Genomic DNA, 23,925 nt, shown 5'->3' with positions numbered 1-23,925 from the left:
TGACAGAGAAAGACCCTCATGAAAGAAAGAAAGAAGGAAGGAAGGAAGGAAGGAAGGAAAGACCCCCCCCCAAAAAAAAAGAAAAGAAAGAAAGAAATGATGAAAAATAAAGCAATTCTGTAAACAAGTTTGGTGTGAATATATGAAGCAAAATGGTCAAGGAAGGTCTCTTTTGTGCCTAACTAATGATGATTTTACTAATACTTTCAAAAAAGAAAAGGTAAAAATCTAGTAAATGGATACATATGAATCACCTCTAGAGCAAATCGGGCAGCTAAACTTAGAAGCATAGTAGGTGACCTTCTATTTGTAAGTAGATCATTATCTTCTGACTCTTCATCTGTTAATAAATTATCTAATGTAGTGATTGCCTGCAAAGCTGAAAAACAAGGAAAAAAATTAAAAATGAAACACTCTCATCAAAGATAATACCTATCTATGGTTAATTATACCATAAAAAATTTGGAACTCACTTTAAGAGCATTAATATCTTTAAAGTATTAGTTAACATTTATAAAGTAATATGAGTTGCTAAACTGTAAAAGAGGATTTGAACACCAGAAAAATGCCCAAATGAACAATTACACTTCTGTGAATTTATCTTATTAATATCTTTGCAAAAGTAGACAAATACAAACAAGGATGTTTATCCAGTATTGTTGGTAAGAGTAAAATATGGAATCAACCTAAATTCCATCAATAAATGGGATAAAAACATTTTTGGTATTCCCATAAAATAAAATATAATACAGAATGAAGCTACAAATTGGGTGGCTATATTATATTCCCTTATATGTCTTAAAAGTGGACTATGACAAGTTAAATATGTCTACTATAGACTTTAACAAATAAATAAAAGATAAATAAGAAGATGCTAAATTTAAATCTAATATATCAATAATTATGTTAAATATAAATGACTAAACGAACCAGTTAAAGGCAAAACACAAAACACAATACAAAACACAACACAACTTTCAAATATATGCTACCTACAAGAAGCACACTTTAAATATAAAGACAAACTTGATTAAAAGAAGATGGGATGATATATCTATGATAAAAGTAATCAAAAGAAAGTTGGAGTGGATATATTAATACCAGACAAAGTGAATTTCAGAGTAAAGAATATTATCAGTGATATAAGGTTATTTCAAACGGATAAAGAAATCAATTCATCATGAGGACATAATCCTAAATGTCTATGTACCTAATAACAAAATTTTAAAATGTGAGAATCAAAAACTGGAAAAGCTGCAAGGAGAAACGAACAAATCCACAATCACAGTCAATGATTTCAGTATCTTTTCTCAAAAACTGATAGAACAAGTAGACAGAAAATCAGCAAGGACATAGTATACTTAACACTATTGAGCAGCTTGACATTTGTAAAACACTTAGTCCAGTCCCAGCAAAATATACATTCTTCTCAAGTACACATGAACTATTTACCAAGAGACAATATTTTGGGCCAAATATATTAAGAACAAGTCTTAATATATTTAAAAATTCAAGACATACAAAGTATGATCTTTGACTACAATGAAGTGAAATTAAAAAACAAAAGAATGTTCTCTGGAAAATCTGCAAATATATAGAAAATAAATAACAAATGTCTAAATAATCTGATTTTAAAATGGAATCAAAAATCAAATGGGAAAGTATTTTTTAACTAAATTAAAATGAAAATACAGCATATCAAAATTTGTAGAGTGTCACTAAAGCAGTAATTAAAAAGTAATTTATAGCATCAACTAGCCATATTAAACCAGAATAAAGGTACTAAATCAATGACCTCAGCTTTCACCTTTGGAAACTAGAAAAAGAAGAGCAAATAAAACCCAAAGAAAGCAGAATAATGCATATGATAAAAATCAGAATGTAAATAAAAGAAATAGAAATCAGAAAAAGCAATAGAGAAAAATTAATAAAACCCAAAACTGGGTTTGTGAGAAGATCAATAAAAGTTATCAACCTCTACCTACATTGACTAGGGATAAAAAGAGAGAGGATACAAATTACAAATATCAGGAATAAGAAAGGTGACACCACTATCAGTTTTACAGATGTTAAAAGGATAATATGGAGACTATTGTGAACAACTTTAAGCCAATAATTTCAACAACTTACATAAAAGAATTTTTTTTTGAAGTTCACAAACTACCAAAGCTAAATCTAGAAATAATAGATAACCTGAAAATTAGTATAACCATTATGGAAAACAGTATGGAAGTTCTTCAAAGAATTAAGAATAGAATTACCATATGATCCAGAAATCGTACTGCTGGGTAGATAGTCAAAGGAAAAGAAATCAGTATGTCAAAGAGATATCGGCATTCCCATATTCACTGCAGTATTATCCACAATAGCCAACATATGGAATCAACCTAACTGTCCATCAACGGATAAATGGATTTTTAAAATGTGGTGTATATTTAGCCTCAAAAAAGAAGGAAATTCTGTCATTTGGAAAAGAAAAAGATGAACCTGGAGGACATTATGTTAAGTGAAATAAGCAGGCACAGAAAGGCAAATACTGCATGATCTCAATTATATGTGAAATATAAAAGAGTTGAACTCATAGAAGCAGAGGAAAATGGTGGTTAACTAGGGACTAAGAAGATGGAGTTGGAGAGATGTTGGTCAAAGGATACAAAATTTCAGTTGGATAGGAGGAATACGTGTTAAAAATAGTTGTTTAATTGGATTAGTATAATTTCTATTTGGATCCATTAATTCAAGTTTCCAACTTCCATTACACAAATGGCAGTCAATCTGGAGATAAGACTGCTTCAGGATTTGCTCAGATACCCTGAGGGCTGAAAGAGTTAATATCTGGACAAAGCATTTTTGCATAACCAATTCAAGATACATATGCCTATGCAGACACACCACTAGGAAACTATGCTTAACTTAATGGAAAGGACACAGTGCTAATGGGATGAGAGTCATGTGTGCAGTTCCAACACTGTCCACTTTGTGGAGAGAAACTCCATTTCAAGGCCAAATTTCTTACCAATCGCCTCCCAAATAAGTGAAAACAGTCAAAATGTATCCTGACTTCCATTCTCTGAAGACACTTTAACTGATATTGGGTTTTAGTACAATCTCACCCACACACAGCTTTTTAAACTTAATTTTTGAATAAAATGATTCAAATGACAGAAAACACAAAAAAGTACACAGTGACAAGACTTTCCCACAATTCTTATCCCATAACTGTCCAGCTCCTATTTCTTCAATAGGTAACTACAGTTCTTTTGCTTTTATATAACCTGCCACAGTTTCCTTTTGCATTGTTACATAGAAAAGATAAAACATACATTCAATTACATTGTCCTAAAAATAACTTTTTTTTTCTATTGTGGTTAAAGTGGATTTTTTTATTTTTTGTTTTAACAGTAAAATATAACTCATTAATAACATTTATACCTCTGTCAGAGTTGCCCTCTATGATTGCAATCTTGAATATATAAAAATGAGTGAAAACGTTTGTAGGATCCTGTCTTTCAGCTTTTGTCACTGCCTCTTTGGCCTGAAAAGAAAAACATTGGTTCTTTTAAATAAAATCTATAAGGAAGTGCTTACCATATTTTATTAATATCATTAAGGTAGTCAAAATGGCAGAAGGATATTCATAATGAAAATACAAGAAACTAAGAGAAATCTTTACAGAACTGCACTCCTAGAATGCTAAAGAAACAGTGAGTTCTGCTTGTGGAAATAGGGTGAGTTGGATATGTCAGACCAAACTTCCTGCTGAAAACAACCAAAAATTTTGGAAAATACGTTAAAGTTTTTTTTCAGAAAAGAATAAAAGAACAACTGATAAGATAATAAAAGACTTACCAAATCAAACTCTAAGGAAAAGTGAGGTCCCAAAGCCACTTTTATCCATTAAGCATTTCCAAATCTAGGCAAATGTTAACTTTAGTTTTGAGGGACCGCATTAGGTTAGTAAAACAGACATCAAGTTCCACGGGATCACAGTCTTAAACTAAAGGCAAGCAAGGAGCAAATCCACTCCCACTCATATCCCTAGGGGAGTACAAATAAAGTTTCCTTGGTGCTGAACAGAAGGCGGAATGAGGTGGAAAGAAACAATCCCTAAGGTGTATCATGAGAAGACTTATGTATTTACAGACCCAAACTATATTATACAGGACGCTAAAATACTGAAAGCTGAGAATTTAGTCTAGATAGCTCCCAAATGTGCAGAAACAAATGCAAATCCTTCTGGGGGAAGGCACATTCATCTTAAGCTTCAAAATATTTACATAAGTAATTTTTCAAAAATCATGAATTGTATACATTAAAAAATAACCAAGCACACTTGGAAACAAAATACTATAAATGATAATCAGCAGATACAAAAGATAGCAGGAGATCCTCAAGATGCAGATACTAGAATTATCAAAAACTGGTTTAAAAAAACACTGATACTTTCAGAGTTTAAATAAATGAAATATATACTCAAAAATATATGTATGTGGTTGATACTCACTCAATGGTGCATATTGATACAGTTATAGTGGTTGTTTCTAGACAGTATCCATTCTAATTCATTATTGCCTGTGTCAAACCAATTGTTAAATACTTTGCATATCAATGAAGTTCACAGGAAACAGACCTTAAAATGTGATCTTGAAGACTTGAAAAAAATAAACTTCTTAAAATGAAAAACATGATAACCCCTCAAAATATGATAATCAAAACATAGTGGACAGGTTTAATAGATTAGAAACAGGAGAAGACTAGTGAACTGAAAGATAAAACAGAGTAAATTAGTCAAAGTGCAACACAGAGTGATTATAAACATGAAAGACAGTTAAAAATGAATTTTATACTTTCTAGGATAGCCACTAAAAAATTAGAAGTGTTAAATCATTTTCACACTAGTAAAAGGGGGCTGCTAGAAGGTAAAAATATTAAGGATATTCTTTTCAATAAATGGTGCTGGAACAACTGGACAGCCACAAGAAAAAAGAATGGATCTAGACATACACCATAAATCTTTCTCAAAAATTTACTGAAGGAGGACTTATAACTTGAATGTAAAACCCCAAACTATAAAACTCTTAGAAGATAACTGGAGAAAATCTAGATGACCTTGGGTTTGGCAATGACTCTTTAGATACAATAACAAAAGCATATCCATGAACAAAATTGAAATTTTACTTCAAAATTAAAAACCTTTGGTTTGTTAAAGGTGCCATTAAGCAAACAGAAGGCAAGCCACGCATTGCAAAAAAAAAATTTGCAAAACATACATCTGATAAAGAACTGGTATGCAAGATACACAAATAATTCTTAAAACTCAACAATAAAAAACAAACAACCCAAATATAAAATGGGCAGAAGACCTGAAGAGACACATCACCAAATAAGACATACAGATGGTAAATAAGCATATAAAAAGATGCATAACATCATATATCACTGAGGTTTTGCAAATTACAACAACAATGAGATACCACTACACATCTATTAGAATGGCTAAATCCAAGATGCTGACAACATGTAATGCTGACAAGGATGCAGAGCAACAGGAACTTTCATTCATTGCTGGTGGGATGAAAAATAGTACAGCCACTTTGGAAGACAGTTTGGCAGTTTCTTACAAAACTAAATATACTTTTGTACTTTGCTGGACAATCTAGCAGTTGCACTCCTTGGCTTTTATCCTACTAAGTTGAAACCACTATGTTCTTTTGCCTACGCAAAAGCCTGAACACAGATGTTTATAGTAGCTTTTCTCATAACTGCTAAAATTTGGAAGCAACAAATATGCCCTTCAATAGGTGAATGGATAAACTGTAATGTATCCAGATAATGGAACATTATTCAATGATAAAAAGAAATGAATTATCAAGCCATGAAAATACATGAAGAAACATTAAATGCATATTGCTAAGCGAAAGAAACATCTGAAATGGCTACATACTGCATGATTCCAATTATGTGACACTCTGGAAAATGCAAAACTATGGTGACAGTAATAAGATCAGTAGTTGCTACTAGTTCAATGGGAGGAAGGGATGAATAGGCATGCCACAGTGCATTGAAACTATTCTGGTATTATAATATAATAAGACACACTTGTTTTTATATATTTGTCAAACCCCATAGAATGCACAACATAAAGACTGAACTCTAAACTGTGGACTTTAGCTAAAAATAATATATTATTACTGGCTCATCAATTGTGACAGATATAGCACACTAATGCAAGGTGTTGATAGGAGAAACTGAGTATGCAGAAGGTTGTGAGGGGGCATATGAAAATTCTCTGTAGTCTCACTCAATATTTCTGATGAAATTGGGCATGTTCAGAGTGGTATGGCTGTAGATAATTTCTCCATAAGCCTAAAATTGCTCTAAAAAATTAAAGTCTATTATTTTAAAAATTGATCCCAAATAAGGCAAGAAAGAAGAGAAAAAGAAACAGGATAGAAATGACAAGTAGAAAGCATAGAGAAAGTTGTAGATTTAAACTCAAATATATCAGCATAATATTCGATATATGAAAACTAAATGCGACAGTTAAAAAAACAAAAATGGTCAGACTGGATTAAAAATTCTAACTATATGCTCTTTACAAGTGGCTTGTGTAAAACAAAGATACAGGAAGATTCAAAGTAAAGGGATTAAAGATTTATCTGGAAAACATTAATCAAAATAATATCAGACAAGTGACTTTAAAGCAAAAGGTAATAATAAAGATCATGTTATACCAATACAACTTCAATAAACAGAACTATATTACTGTACTAATTTGGTATGTATAAATAGTATAGCTTTAAATATAAAAATGATAAAACTGCTTTTTATATTTAGATGAAGAAACTGACAAATTCACAATCATAATGAGACATTTCGGTACCTCATCTCAGTAACTGATAGAGTAATCAAACAAAATATGAGTTTTGATACAGATTATTCAGACAAAATGAACAACAAACAATCTAAATGTATACAAGTGTGTATACAGATGATCCTGGACTTAACGATAGTTTGATTTATGATTGTCTGACTTTACCATGGGCTTATAAGGATGTAACTCCTTTGTAAGTCCAGGAGTTCCTTACAACTTACAATGGGTTTATGGTTTCTACTGAATGTGTATCGCTTTTGCTTCATCACAGAGTTGAAAAATTGTTAAGTCAAACCATCATTAAGGGGACATTTACTGGGTTGCCTGCATTAACTGCACTTTTGACTTATGAGCTTTTTTACTTATGTTGAGTTTATTGGGACGTAACCCCATCATAAGTTAAGGAATATCTGTTTATAGACATGCTTACACAATGCCTATAAACTGCAGAAAACACATTTCTTTCAAGTACACACAGAATATTTACAAAAATTGGCCATATATCTAACCATTAAGCAAATCTCAACCTATTTCAAAGTCTGAAATCAATCACAATGTACTTGAGCTAGAAATAAATTACTAAGTTACTTAAATGATGCCAAGAAAATCTCCATGTGTTTCAAAATTCAGAAATATTATTTTTACATATAGATCAAAGAAAAAACTGTAAGAGAATTTGGAAAATATTATAAATTGTATAATAATAAGAATCCTGTATGTATTAGTGTTCTCCAGAGAAGCAGAACTAATAAGATATATACAGTCATGTATTGCTTAATAACAGGAATATGTTCTAAAAAATCCATCTTTAGGCAATATTGTCATTGTGTGAACACCACAGAGTATACTTATACAAACCTAAGTGGTATAACTTACTACACACTTAGGCTATAGAGTATAGCCTATTGTTGCTAGGTTACAAACCTGTACTTCATGTTACTATATTGACTGTTGTAGGCAATTGTAATATAACAGTAAGTATTTTTGTATCTAAACCTAGAAAAGATATAGTAAAAATATGATATAAAAGATTAAAAAATGGTACATTGTTAGAGGACACTTTACCATGAACGAAGATTGTAGGACTGGAAGTTGCTCTGGGTGAGTCCATGACTGAATTAGTGGTAAGTAAATATGAAGGACTAGGACATTACTGTACACTACTGTAGACTTTATAAACACTGTACACTTAGACTATACTTAATTTATAAAAAATATTTTCTTTCTTAAACAGATTAACCTTAGCTTATGGTAACTTTCTTACTTTGTATATTTTTAATTTTTAAAATTTTTTTGACTATTTTGTAATAACACTCATCTTAAAACACAAAAATTATACAGTTGTACAAAAATATTTGCTTTCATTTTACCCTTATTCTATAAGATTTTTTCTATTTTTAAGATTTTAAAAAATTTATAAACTTTGTTAAAAAAAACAAAGACACAAACACACACAATAGCTTAGGCCTACAAAGGGTCAGGATCATCAAGACATTGCTAGGTGATAGAAATTTTTCAGCTCCATTATAATCTTATGGGACCACCATCGTATATATGGTCCATTGTTAACTGAAATGTCATTATGTGGCATATGCCTGTATAAATATATGTTAGGGGAGAATTATTATGGGAATTGGCTCACACGATTATGGAGGCTGAGATGTCCCATGATATGCCATCTGCAAGTTGGAAAACCAGGAAAGCTGGTAGCATCCAAGTCCAAAGGTCTGAGAACTAAGAGTTCCATGTCTGAAGGCAGGAGAAGATGGGTGTCCCAGCTTGCAAAGAAAGAGCAAATTCACCCTTCCTCAATAATTTTATTCTGTGCAGGCCCTCCATGGATTGGATAATGCCTTCCCAAATTGGTGAAGATGTATCTTCTTTACTAGGTCTACTGATTCAAAAGTTAATCTGATTCAAAAGACCCTTACAGACACATCCAGAGACAATGTTTTACCAGCTATCTGGGCATCCTTAATCCGGTTAAGTTGACACTTTAAATTAACCATCACACTGCATATCAAAACTTGTGGGCTGAGCAAGAGATAATTAAGGAGGCTGGTAATGTTATAATTCTTTTCTAGGTAATGGTTACATGGGTTTGTTCAATTTTTGATAATTCATCATGCTGTACAGCCACAGTTTTGTGTATTTTTCTCAATATATGTTATACATAAATAAAAATGTACTTAGAATATTGTGGGCTACAGAAGAAATATATTACATAACATATATATTTTAAGAAGACTGTAAATTCAATAAGTAAGAATCTATCTTGAGAAATTTCAAAAAGAACTTCAAGATAAACCCCCAAAAAGCATAAAGAAGAAAACAATAAAGATACTTGCAGAAATTGCTAAAATATTAAGCAAACAAACAATAGAAAGAACAAAGTCAAAACTTTGTTATTTCAAAATACGTATAAAGCGAAAAAAACCTCTGGTAAGACAAACAAGGAACAAGAGGGAAAAGAAAATAAAAGCTACTAAGTGGGTATTTGAACAACCTTATGACAATAAAGTTGAAAATTTAGACAAATATAAATGCATTCTGAGAAAAATTTAATTTACCAAAGCGAATAAACAAGAACTAGAAATATTTAAATAGTCCTGTAACTATTAATGCAATTAAACCAATAGTCTAAAATTTCCCCACATAGACTCAAATCTCAGCATCACTTTTTAAAATTTTATTAATTTTATTTTACTGAGTAAGAACACAAGAAATCTTAGTATGGGAATTTATTGATTATGGGAAATCAATAAATTTTTAAATGTACAATATAGTATTGTTGACTATAGGTACATTGTTGTATAGCAGATCGTTAGAATTTATTCATCTTGCTTTTAAGTTAACCATTGATTGGTGCCTCTCCATTTCTCCCACTCAACCTAACTACTAGAAACCATTCTTTGATTCTATGATTGACTATTTTAAATGCCTCATAAAAGTAGAATCATGCCATATTTGTCTTTCTGTGACTGGTTTATTTCACTTAGCATAATGTCCTCAAGGTTCATCCATGTTGTCACATATTGGAGAAATTCCTTTTTTTTTTTCAGTTTACTGCAGCACTTTATTTTTCCTTACACAATGATGTGTTGCTGGGGCCTAATGTTCTCACATAACAGTAGAAAACCAAAGTCTGCTGTCATCATTTAAAGAATTAAGAATTGTGTACAAAAACCTTACATAAATTAAAAGGATGAATAAATTTACAGGTGTAAATGCAAACCGCTTCCAACTGAAGGCAAGTAACAACCCACGGTGTTCTGGCAGGAAAACAGTTAGGAAACTGGGTCCTAAGGCTGGGACCTTTCCAACCCTGTTAGACCAGCTGGAAAGACAGAAATGACAACTTGTTCAGCTCTTGCCAATCTCTAGAGAAATCCTGGAATACTCAGCTCTGACACATTAATACCCTGCACAGATCAAGACTCTTGGTCACACAGATTCACAGATCACAGACTTCTCTTCCATAAGCATGTTCTCACCTCAGCCATGAAGTGACTGAGCCACATGTGTACTAAGGGTTTAAATCAAAGATATGTACAGGGTATTAAACAAATACCAAGGGAACAGTTAACTTGAATACAAGGTCAAAAATCAGCAACAAGTTCTATGATCCAGTGCTGATATCATACAAGCTTCAAGAACAAATTTCTTTTCAAAGGCTTATTCCAGTTTTGTGAGGCTAGCATGAGGTGTTTACATTTGCCAGGGCAAATTTATACTTATGAATTAACTCATGCAGCAAATGCTACGCATCTGCTCGCAGTCCGTTTAGAAGCATTTGGGGACGATGGAGGGGCCCCGACTCATCCTACTCCTTCTTGCTGATCCACATCTGCTGGAAGGTGGACAGGGAGGCCAGGATGGAGCCACCAATCCACACGGAGTACTTGCGCTCAGGGGGAGCAATGATCTTGATCTTCATGGTGCTGGGCGCCAGGGCAGTGATCTCCTTCTGCATCCTGTCAGCAATGCCTGGGTACATGGTGGTGCCACCAGACAGCACTGTGTTAGCATACAGGTCCTTGCGGATGTCTACGTCACTCTTCATGATGGAGTTGAAGGTGGTCTCGTGGATGCCGCAGGATTCCATGCCCAGGAAGGAGGGCTGGAACAGCGCCTCTGGACACTGGAACCACTCGTTGCCAATAGTGATCACCTGGCCATCAGGCAGCTCGTAGCTCTTCTCCAGGGAGGAAGAGGATGAGACGGTGACCATCTCCTGCTTGAAGTCCAGGGCAACATAGCACAGCTTCTCCTTGATGTCACGCACAATCTCCCGTTCAGCTGTGGTGGTGAAGCTGTAGCCAGGCTCCGTGAGGATCTTCATGAGGTAGTCAGTCAGGTCCTGGCCAGCCAGGTCCAGATGCAGGATGGCATGGGGGAGGGCGTAGCCCTCGTAGATGGGCACCATGTGGGTGACCCCATCTCCAGAGTCCATGACAATACCAGTGGTACGACCAGATGCGTACAGGGAGAGCACGGCCTGGATGGCCACATACATGGCCGGGGTATTGAAGGTCTCAAACATGATCTGAGTCATCTTCTCTCTGTTGGCCTTAGGGTTCAGGAGGGCCTCGGTCAACAGCACTGGATGCTCCTCAGGGGCCACACGCAGTTAGTTGTAGAATGTGTGGTGCCAGATCTTCTCCATATCGTCCCAGTTGGTGACGATGCCGTGCTCGATGGGATACTTCAGAGTCAGGATGCTTCGCTTGCTCTGGGCCTTGTCGCCCACGTAGGAGTCCTTCTGACATGCCGGAACCATTGTCAATGACGAGTGCGGCGATTTCTTCTTCCATTGCGATCGGCGGAGATGCAGGGCGGCGAGGCGACAGGAGAACACAGAGGCCAGCGGCAGCGAGTGAGACCAGAATTTCCTTATTTTTTAAAGGCTGAATAATATTCAATTGCACATATGTACCATATTTTTTTAATCTGTTCGTGGACATTTGGGTTGTTCACACTTATTGGCTATTGTGAATAGTGATGCTAATGAACATGGAAGTGCCAAAATATCTTTGAAATTTCGATGTAAATTCTTGTGGATAAATACCCAAAAGAGAGATTGCTGGAATAATGGCAGTTCTATTTTTAATTTCTTGAGAAATTTCCATACTGTTTTCCACAGAGGATGCACCACTTTGCATTCCTACCAACAGTGTCCAAGGGTTCCAATTTCTCTACACCCTCACTGACACTTGCCTTCTTTTGTTTTTGTTTTTAATAGACATTATTACAGGTGTGAAGTGATAGCTCATTATGGTTTTGATTTACATTTCTCTGATGATTAGTGATATTAATAATTTTTTAAGGGCCATGCATGGTGGCTCATGCTTGTGATTTCAGCACTTTGAGAGGCCGAGGAGTGAGGATTGCTTGAGACCAGGAGTTTGAGACAAACCTAGGCAACATAGCAAGAAACTGCCTCTAGGAAAAAAAAAATTAGCTGGGTGCAGTGGTGTGCACCTGTAGTCCCAGTTACTCAGGAGGCTGGGGCAGGAAGATCATTCAAGCATAAGAGTTTGAGGTAGCAGTGATCCATAATCATGCTACCGCACATCAGTCTGGGAGACCCCCATCTCACTTCAGTAAGATCCATGACTCAAAATAATAATAATGATAATAATTTTTCATATACTTGTTGTCTGTTTGTATGTCTTCTTTGGCAAATTATCTCTTAAGTCCTTAGCTCAATTTTTATGGGATTAATATGATTTCTTTGAATAAGCTTTTCTAGTCCTTTCTTCTTCTTTTCTCCTTATAGGACTCCCATAGTACATATATTAGTTCAATTGATGATATCCCATTATTTTCTTCATTTTCTTTTCTGTTTTTCATTATCTTTCCTTTTACTTCTCTGATTAAGTTATTTCCAATGACCTGTCATTGAGTTTGCTGTTCCTTTCTTCTGCTTGATCTAGTCTACTGCTGAATCCCTTATTGAGTTTTTCAGTTTAGTTATTGTGTTATTCAGTGCTATGATTTCTGTTTGGCACTTTTTAGTATTTTCTAGCTCTGTTGAAATTCTCACTTCGTTCATGCATTGTTCTCTTGTACTCAGTGAATATTTCTATGGCAGTTACTCATATAACTTTATTTCACTAGTGTCAGTTCCTGAAGATTTATCTTGTACCTTTGGAATATCTTTGCCAAATTTTTCATTTTCCATGAGTTTCTGTGTTGGTGTCTGCACATAGATGAAGTAACCACCTCTCCTAGGCTTCACAAACTATCTTTGTATGGGAGAAGACTCCACCAATCAGCCTAGCCAGACATTCTGGCTGGACCTCTCATATCTTCAACTAGTCCAGCCTGTTTGCTTTGTTCTTTGCAGCCCTCCCAACATACAGGTATGCCTGGTCATTGTTGGATACTTTGTCCAATTCTTTCTTTCCCCAGGGAGAAGATAGGAGTATTTTTTTCTTTTGACTACTTGCTGTTTGCTGAACTGAGGAGGGGAAGGTCTATGTTGATTGTCAGTCAAAATCTCCATCTCTGCTCTCACTCAACCTCCAAGTGGCTAGATTATGCCAGTTCCTGACAGAACTATAAGGCAGGAAAGTCAGGAGCCAGTCCTTGGGGTAGTCTATGGAAAATATCATGGCGTTAGAAGTCTGTATTAATTCTTTCTCTCCTGAGGAAGAAATAGAAAACTGTGTTTTTGTGTGTTCACTTTGTGCTGAGTCAGTAGGAGGAACTATGGTATGTATAAACTCAAGCAACTGCCTTGGTTCTCCCTTATCTGGCTATACTGTGCTGAACCTGTCAGAGGTCCAAGACTGGCAAGATAGATGCCAGTTCTTTGGGTAGCCCCAGAGAAGTTGGGGCGTTAGACACTCTTCCTTTCCCTAGATCAATACTTTCCCTCCCCAGGGGGAAGCACAGAGGTGATTTTTAAAAAATCCACTTGCTCTGTGGTGAGTAGAGTAGAAGAGGTATGCTGCCTACCAGTCCAAGCTGCTACCTCCATTTTCCTTGAGGTTGATAGACTGTGCTGAGTCTGCCAGAGTTCCATCACTGACAAGACAGAAATCAGTCCTCTGGTGAGTCCCCCCAGAAAAGTTGGGTTCTTTATGCATGAACCAATTCCTTCCTTCTCATGGTGGAAGTTGTGAGCAAGAGGTTCTCTTTCTGATCATAAGGTGCTATGCCAGAGGTAGTAATTCTGGTGAGGGCATTTTATGAATCTCTTCATCAGCTTGGGTGAATTTGGTTTCGCATTCACCAGAGTGCAGGTTCAAAATTTCTGGATTTCTCACAAAAGGAATGTGCTGATGAATTGTTGCTGAATTGGTATGCTTGCTTGGGGAAAGAGGGTCTAGGGATTCCTACTCCATCATCTTGCTGACATCACTCCCCAGATAGCTTCACATTTTAGGAGAAACAGTTCATGTTTTACAAACTTTTCTAGATGACAGAAAAATAAAAGAACATCCTGTAGCTTATCTTATGAAGTCAGCATAACCTTCATGTCATAACTCAATAAGGATAAAATGAAAAAGAAAAGTTAGAGATCAATTTCACTCATAAAGAGAAATGCAAATATCCTAAACAAAATATTAACAAAAGAAACCAGGTAAACTAGAAAAAGAATAGCATCATGACTGAATTTAGTTTCTTCCAGGATTGTGAAGTTAAAATAAATACCCCATCACTACACATTAGCAACATAAAGGAGAAAAAAAAATCATATAATCATCTCAACAAAACAAAACAGAAAACTTTCTAACAGATGAGCCATAGATGAAGACTCCCTAAATCTAATGTATGATATCTGTACTGGATTGAATATCATTCCTTCAAAATTTATGCCAGTTATGGAGCCTAAGAAGTGACCTAATTTAAAAATAGAGTCTTTGTAGATATAATCAAGTTTGGATGAGGTCATATGAATAGGATGTGCCTCCGTCCAATGACTGGTGTCCTAATAAGAAGAGAGAAATTAAACATAGACATAGAAAGAGCACCATGTGAAGACAGAAGACACAGCAATAATACCATATGATGACAAAGGCAGTCATTAGAATAATTATAAGTCAAGGATTACTGCCAAACATTAGAAGCTAGGAAAAGGCAAGGAAGGATCCTCCACTAGAGTCTTCAGAGAGACCATGGCCTTACTAACACCTTGGGTTTGGGCTATTAGCCTTCAGAACTATGTGTATAAATTTCTGTTGTGTTCAACCACCCAATTTGTAGCACTTTGCTATAGCAGCCCCAGGAAACTATTACAGCAACTATAAAGCAACAACAAAAAACCACCCTAAAGCAAATATCATACTTAATGATAATTTATGGTAGTTTTCCCTTTTAGATAAAGGACAAGAATTTTATTCAACATTGCAGTAAACTTATTAGATAACACAATAAGGCAAGAAATAAAGTATACTGGAATAAAAGAAATAAAACTTTAAGGTTATATAATTGGATATGTGGAAAATCCCAAAGAATCTGTAAGTAAAACAATTAAAGGACTTTAGCAAGGTAGTTGTACAAAAAAATATAAAAATAAACTGTATAGAAGAGTTCTGGAAACATGGTGGTGGAGGCAACACATTTTTCAATTTCTCTGAATCTTCACATGAAAAAAAAAAATGAACATGTAGACAGTAAACCAAAAGCCCATAGATAGTGTTTACAACAAACTGAGTGACAAATTATCCCCATGCATTACAAAATACAAGTGGGTGGAGAAAAAGCACCAACAGGTACAAGACCTGCATTATGCCAGCATCTACACAGGATGAAGAAAAAGGGAAGTACTGAAGTATCTAATGAACAACAGAAAAGAAGAATCCCAAAGTAGCTCATAGTAATCCACTGAATAGCACGATAGGGAAAGTTGAGAACAGTAGTTGAAATTGGGAGAAAATCTGCCTTCTTCATCATTGAGTCAGTGTAAGAATCTCATATCAAAGATGGACTAAAGAGGATATAGCAGCTTTCTATGAGCCCTCAAATCTGAGTCACTAGAGCTCCTTTCTAAGATAGGCACTATCTACACTGAGGATAAACGTCTGAGAGTACAATAGAAATTGAATAGCACAAAGACAACAAAGATGAAAGAAAAGGTATAGACTATTGTTGCCCAACAGAGCTCTGAGATGTTGGAAATCTTCTATATCTGTGCTATTCTATACAGTAGCTACTAGCCACACGTGGTTATTTAGCACTTGAAATGTGGCTAGTGCAACTGAAGAAACACATTTTAATAACTTTGTTTAAAATTTTAACTAATTTAACTTTAAATGTACATGTCCACAAATGGCTTGTTGCTATCATACTGGATTCATCAAAAAGTAGGGAGTAGAACCAGGAAATCCCAGAAAGCAAGCTGCCTCATCGTTAAACACTACCAAAACCAACCAACCAACCAACCAAACAAACAAACAAAAGAAAGGAAGCTCTCCAAAACTCCACCTCTTAATAAAAGGAAAACTAATTTCACATCAAAATAAGAAACAGTAAAGATTCAAAGTAAATACTCTAAAAAGTTGGCGAGAGAGAGAGAGAGAGAGAGAGAGAGAGAGAGAGAGAGAGAGAGAGAATAAGAAGCAGAAAAACATTCCCACAGAAAATGAAAGCATGTGAGAAAAATGTTGCCACAAAACAGTTCAAAATTGCAACCAATTATTTCAACATGAGCTAAAAGACATTAAAGAAATGATACAACATATGAAAGAAAAATATAAATAAGAATTAGAAAAACTCAGAAATGAGGTGCTAAGGCTCAGGAAAATATTGTAAAGAAAAAAATAAGTCATTTCAGAAATAAAGACTAACAAGAAGAAACTCAAAAGTATATAGGCTCGGTGGCTCAGCCTGTAATCCCAGCGCTTTGGGAGGCCAAAGTGAGTGGATTGCCTGAGCCCGCGGATTCGAGACCCGCCTGGGCAATTTGGTGAGACCTCATCTTTACAATAAATCAAGAATTAGCCAGGTGTGGTAGAGCGCGCCTGTAGTTCCAGCTATTTGAAAGGCTGAGGCAGAAGGATCGCCAGAGCCCAGCAAGTTAAGGCTGCAGTGGCCGGGAACGGCCACTGCACTCCAGTCTGGGTGACAGAGTGAGACTCCAACTCAAAAAAAAAGTATATAAATACAGTCAATAATGCCATAAGAGCATGAAAGACAAAAAGAAAAAAAATGCAAAGTTAGGAAGAAATTAAGATACTACATATTTTACCATACTAAAAGATAAACATTAAAAAAAATCACAATTCCATTTACAAAAGTCACACACACACAAAAATACCTTGGCATCTTCCTAACCAGAGACCTAAGAGACCTTTGCAATGAAAACTACAAAACACTACTCAAAGAAATCAAAGATGACACAAACAAGTAGAAAAATATCCCATGCTCATGGATTGGAAGAATCAACATCGTGAAGGCAATCTAAGGCAATCTACAGATATAATGCAATACCCATCAAATTACCAGCAACATTCTTCTCAGACCTAGAAAAACCAATACAGGAATGCATATGGAAACATAAATGACCAAGAATAGCCAAAACACTCTTCAGCAAAAAAACAAAACAAAACAAAACAAAACAAAGCAGGCAGTATCACACTCTCAGACTTTAAACTATATTATAAAGCTACAATAATCAAAACAGCTTGGTATTGGTACAAGAACAGGCAAATAGACCAATGGAATAGAATTGAGATTCCAGAAGCAAAACCTCAATTTCTCAACCAACTCATCTTCGACAAAGCCTCCACCACCCACTACTGGGGAGAGGAGAATCTATTCAGTAAATGTTGCTAGGAAAACTGGCTGACCATATGCAGAAGATTGAAACAGGACCCCTACCTATCTCCATACACAAAAATTAACTCTAAATGGATCACAGACCTAAATGTAAAACCTCAAACTGTAAGGGCCTTAGAAAATGCAGGAGACACTCTTACGGTAGTTGGAACTGGCAACCAGTTTCTGATCAAAACCTGAAGTGCCCAGGCCATAAGAGATAAGATAGACAAGTGGGACCTCATTAAACTGACAAGCTTCTGCAAAGCCAAAGAAACCATCAAGAGAGCAGGTAGACAGTCCACAGACTGGGAAAAAATATTTGCCAACTCCATGTCTGACAAAGGCCTAATATCAAGGATCTACAAGGGACTCAAATGTGCTGAAAAGAAAAAAACAAGCAGCCCCATTACAAAGTGGGCAAAAGATATAAATAGACACTTCTCAAAAGAAGACATATGAGCAGCCAACAGATACATGAAAAAAATGTTCAGCCTCACTAGTCATCAAGGAGATGCAAATTAAAACCACACTGAGATACCACCTAACTCTAGTCAGAATGGCCATCATCAATAACTCAAAAAATAACAGATGCTGGAGAGGAGGTGGCAAAAAGAGAGCACTTCTACACTGTTGGTGGGAGTGTAAACTAGTACATCCTCTGTGGAAATCAGTGTGGCAATTCCTAAAAGTACTAAAAATTGTCCTTCCATATGATCCCGCAATCCCCCTATTGGGAATATACCCGAAAGAACTCAGGTCACTATAAAAAAGATACCTGCACATGTATGTTTATCGCAGCATTGTTCACAATAGCAAGAACATGGAACCAACTGTGCTGCCCATCAAAAGAGGACTGAATTTTAAAAATGTAGTACATATACACAATGGAATATTACGCAGCCATAAAGAAGAACAAAATCGTGAACTTCGCAGCAACCTGGATGGAATTAGAGTTTATAATACTGAGTGATCTCTCACAGAAACAAAGAGCTGAGTACCACATGTTCTCACTCATAAATGGACCTTGAACAACTACTGTAGTACAACAAGAAAAGGATTGAAAGTAGCGGGAAACTGCAGGGTGGGGAGCTGGGATTGATAGTAGTCGATATCTGCCTGGGGAAGGGGGGGCACACCTCATCAATAAGGGTACCTAAACAACGAATATTTGTATATCTAACCCTGAACTGTATTCCACAATTTTAAAATAAAAATTAAAAGAGGAAAACAACAACAACAAAAAGAAATTAAGATATCCCAAATGATCTACAGATTCAATGTAATCTCTATGAAAATACCAAGGAAATTTTTTCCATAAATAGAAAAACTAATTTAAAATTCATATGGAACCTCAGGGGATCCTGAGTAGCCAAGAACAATCTTGAAAAAAAAAAAAGTCGAAAGGCTGGCACTTCCTGATTTCAAGATTTAGCTATAGGAATCAAAACAGGATAGTACTAAGATAAGGATAGCTATATAGACCATTGGAATATAATAGAAAGTACAGAAATAAACTTCACATATATGGTGGAATGATTTTTGACAAAAGTTCCCAGATCATTCAGTGGGAAAAAGACAGTCTTTTCTTTTCTTTTTTTTTTTATTTTAAAGATGTGGGGTACAAGTCAAATGGTTTATGTACAGGTGAAATTTGGGCCTCCCATTGGACCTCACTTCATCTGGATTAGAATCAGGCACTTTTACTGATGTTATGTGCCCTCTCCTCCCTCCTCTGGCAGTGTCTCACTATTGCTAATTCCTTTCTTGTAGTATTAAGCTACATGTTCAGAGGGAAAGGACAGTCTTCTCAACAAATGGACCTGGGAAACCAGGATATCCACATGCAAAAGAATTAAGTTGAACCTTTACCTTACATTACACACAAAAATTAGCTCAAAATGGATCAAAGGCCTAAAAATAAAAGCTAAGACTATAAAAGTCTCAGAAGAAAACATATGGGGAAAATCTTCATAACACTGAATTTAGAAATGATATGACACCCAAAGCACAGTGATCAAAAATCAGATAAGTAGACTTCATCAAATTTTTAAAAAATCTTTTGTGTTTTAAAAGACTCTATGACAAAGACAACCCACAAAATGGGAGAATACATTTGGTAACCATATCTTGATAAGGGGTTAATATCTGGAATATAAAAAGATTTCCTACAACTCAACTACTATAAAATAAACAATTCAATTAAAAATGGCAAAAACAAAGCAATATACAAATTCAATGTACTCTCTATCAAATTACCAGCATCATTTTTTCACAGATCTAGAAAAAGCAATACTTTTTTTTCACAGATCTAGAAAAAAATAAAACATTTATATGGAAGCAAAAAAGACCATGAATAGCCAAAGCAACACTAACCAAAAAGAACAAAGCTGAAGGCTTCACATTACCAGACTTCAAACTTTACTATTATGCAACAGTAATCAAAACAGCATGATACTGGCACAAAAATAGACACACAGGCCAATGGAAAATTGTTGAAAACCTAGAAATAAAACCACTTACATACAACCATCTTATTTTAGACAAAGCTGACAAAAACAAACTCTGGGGGAAAACCCCTATTTAGCAAATGGTGCTGGGAAAATTTGTTAAATACATGCAGAAGAATTAAGCTGGGCCCCTTGCTCTCACCTTATACAAAAATTAACTCAAGATGGATTAATAACTTAAATGTAAGCTCAAACAGCAAACATTCTACAAGAAAGCAGAGAAAGCACTCTTCTGGCCATTGGCCTAGCCAATGAATTCATGATGAAGACTTCAAAAAAAAAAGCAGCAAAAGACAAAATTGACACGTGGGACCTAAACAAATTCAAGAGCTTCTGCACACAAAAGAAACCATCAACTGAGTTAACAGACTACCTATAGAATGGGAGAAAATATTTGCAAACTATGCATCTGATCAAGGTCTAGTATCAGAATCCACAAGAAACACAAATGAATCAACAGGAAAAAAACTAATAACTCCATTAAAAAGTAGACAAAGAACATGAACAGACACTTCTGAAAGGAAGTGTTTCCCTTCTGCCAACAAACATGAAAAAATGTTTAACATCACTTAATCATCAGAGAAATGCAAATGAAAACCACAATGAGATATCATCTCATGCCAGTCAAGATGGCTTTTATAATAAGTCAAAAAAAAAAAGAGTTGTTGGTAAGGATGCAGAGAAAAGGGAACACACCTACACTGTTGGTAGGAATGCAAGCTAGTTAAATCCCTGTGGGAAGCGGTTTGGAGATTGTTTGGCGATTTCCTAGATAACTAAAAACAGAGTTACCACTCAACCCAGCAATCCTACTACTGGATGGGTATATACATATACCCCCAAAGGAGCACAAATCATTCTGCCAAAATGACACCTAAATGTGCATGTTTATCACAGTACTATCCACAGTAGCAAAAACATGGAACCAACCTAGGTGTCCATCAATGGTGGACTTGATAAGAAAAATATGGTACATGTACACCATGGAATAAAATACGGTCGTAAAAAAGAACAAAATCATGTCCTTTGAAGTAGCATGGATGTAGCGAAAGACCATCATCCTGAGCAAATTAGCACAGAAACAGAAAAACTAAATACCATATGTTCTCCCTAATAAGCTGGAGTTAAACAGTGTATGCACATGGGCACAAGAATAGAAACAACAGACACTGGGGCACCCCTAAAGGGAGGAGGAAGAAGGGTAAGGGCTGAAAACTACTCACTGGGTACCATATTCACCACCTGGGCAACAGGCTCAACAGAAGCCCAAGCCTGACCATTACACAATATTCCTATGTACCAAACCTGCACTTGTACACCTTGAATCAAAATAGAAAAAAAATAAGCTACCAACATGACAGCAAAAAAAATGGGCAAAGGACTTGAATAGACTTTTATCCAAAGAAGATGTACAAATGGCCAATAAACACATGAAAAGATACTCAACATCATTAGTCATTAGGGAAATGGAAATCAAAAATATACTAAGAGACCACTTCACACCCATTAGGATGTCTATTTTAAAAACTAGAAAATAGGTCAGGCTCGATGGCTCAGCCTGTAATCCCAGTGCTTTTGGAGGCTGAGGTGAGTGGATTTCCTGAGCCTACAGGTTGAAGACTCACCCAGGCAACTTGGCGAGACTTCATCTCTATAATAAACCAAAAATTAGCCGGGCATGGTAGCGCGCACCTGTAGTTAAGGTTGTGGTGGCCAGGAGCGTACCACTGCACTCCAGTTTGGGCGACAGAGTGAGACTCAAACTCAAAAAATAAAAAATAAATAAAAACTAGAAAATAATAAATGCTAACCAGGATGTGGAGAAACTGGAACACTTGTGCATTGTTGGTGGGAATGTAAAATGGTGCAGTCATTATGGAAAACAGTAGGATGATTGCTCAAAATGTTAAACATAGAATCACCATGTTATTGAACAATTCTACTCTTAGGTAAATATCCAAAAATTTAAAAGCAGGAACTCAAACAGATACTTGTAATATCTATGTTCATGACAGTAATTATTCTTTTTTGTTTTTCCATAATCAACATTTTTTATTATGGTTTTGTGGGGTACAGTTAAGGGTTAGGTGTACAATTACGTTTCATTCAGACACCCTGTTGATAAGAGGTGTTTCCCCATCCCCAGACAGATATTTGCTACTGTTAATCCCATCTCCCTCCACCCCATAGTTTCCCAGTACTGCCAGTCATTTTCTTATAGTATTACATTGGATGTTCAAGGTCCATTATATGAGTGAGAACATGTGATACTCGGATCTTTGTTTCTGTGAGAGGTCACTCAGTATTATAGACTCTAGTTCCATCCAGGTTGCTGCGAAATTCATGATTTTGTTCTTTTTTATGGCTGCGTAGTATTCCATCGTGTATATGTACCACATTTTTTAATCCAGTCCTCTTTTGATGGGCAGCATGGTTGTTTCCAGGTTCTTGCTATTGTGAGCAACGCTGCGATAAGCAAACGTGTGCAGGTATCTTTTTTATAGAGTGATTTGAGTTCTTCAGGGTATATTCCCAGTAGGGGGATTGCGGGGTCATATGGGAGGTGGATATTTAGAGCTTTTAGGAATTACCACACTGCTTTCCACAGAGGTTGCACTAGTTTACACTCCCACCAACAGTGTAGAAGTATTCCCTTTTCGCCACACCCTCTCCAGCAGTTGTTATTTTTTGAGTTGTTGATAATTGCCATTCTGACTGGAGTTAGGTGGTATCTCAGTGTGGTTTTGATTTGCATCTCCCTGATGATTAGTGAGGTTGAACATTTCTTCATGTGTTTGTTGGCTGCTTGGATGTCTTCCTTTGTGAAGTGTCTATTCATATCTTTTGCCCATTTTATAATGGGGTTTTTTTTTTTCTTTTCAGCATGTTTTAGTTCCTTGTAGATCCAGGATGTTAAGCCTTTGTGAGACCTGGTATAGATAAATACTTTTTCCCAGTCTGTAGGCTGTCTCCCTGCTCTCTTGATGGTTTCTTTGGCCTCGCAGAAGCTTGTCAGTTTAATAAGGTCCCACTTGTCTATCTTCTCTCTTATGACCTGTGAGTTTCGGGTTTTGTTCAGGAATTGGATGCCAGTTCCGATTTCCATGAGGGCATTTCCTTCATTTTCTAAGGTTCTTATGGTTTGAGGTTTTACATTTAGGTCTCTGATCCATTTGGAGTTAACCTCTGTGCATGGGGATAAATAGGGGTCCTGTTTCAATCTTCTGCATGTAGTCAGCCAGTTTTCCCAGCACCATTTACTGAATACGTTCTTCTCTCCCCAGTGGTAGGTAGTAGAGGCTTTATCGAAGATGAATTGGTTGAGAAATTGAGGTTTTGCTTCTGGAATCTGAATTCTATTCCATTGGTCTATGTGCCTGTTCCTGTACCTGATTATTGTAGCTTTATAGTAAAGTTTGAAGTCTGGTAATGTGATACCACCTGCTTTGTTTTTTTGCTGAGGATTGTTCTGGCTATTCTTGGACATTTGTGTTTCCATATGAATTCCTGTGTTGTCTTTTCTAGGTCTGAGAAGAAAGTTGCTGGCAATTTGATGAGTATTGCATTGAATCTGTAGACTGCCTTAGGTAAGATGGACATCTTCACAATGTTGATTCTTCCAATCCATGAGCATGGGATATTTTTCCACTTCTTTGTGTCATCTTTGATTTCTTTGAGCAGTGTTTTGTAATTTTCATCGTAAAGGTCTTTCACATCTCTGGTTAGGAACATGCCAAGGTATTTCATTTTTTTTGTGGCTATTGTGAATGGAAT

General features: G+C 35.8%; 1 protein-coding gene and 1 pseudogene across 2 annotated transcripts in view; both read right to left on the bottom strand.

Moving 5' to 3' along the window:
• The window catches only part of TEX11 (testis expressed 11), a 179,021-nt gene that overhangs the window by 110,948 nt on the left and 44,148 nt on the right, over nt 1-23,925 (bottom strand). The window contains exons 6-7 of the mRNA XM_021712871.1: nt 3,433-3,535; nt 255-379 (exon numbers count right to left, since the gene is read on the bottom strand). Of these exons, the coding sequence (XP_021568546.1) occupies nt 255-379; nt 3,433-3,535 (228 nt within the window). The remainder of the gene's footprint in view (nt 1-254; nt 380-3,432; nt 3,536-23,925) is intronic.
• Nucleotides 10,222-11,730, bottom strand: LOC103261389 (annotated as a pseudogene). Its single transcript, XR_504354.2, has one exon. The product of XR_504354.2 is annotated as an actin, clone 302-like (transcript).

The sequence above is a fragment of the Carlito syrichta genome, unplaced genomic scaffold (genome assembly GCF_000164805.1).
Source record: "Carlito syrichta isolate Samal-C Ts95f unplaced genomic scaffold, Tarsius_syrichta-2.0.1 Scaffold303676, whole genome shotgun sequence".
In the NCBI taxonomy this organism is placed as follows: Eukaryota; Metazoa; Chordata; class Mammalia; order Primates; family Tarsiidae; genus Carlito; species Carlito syrichta.
Note: the sequence above shows the minus strand (reverse complement) of the source record. Positions and strands in the feature narration are given on the sequence as shown.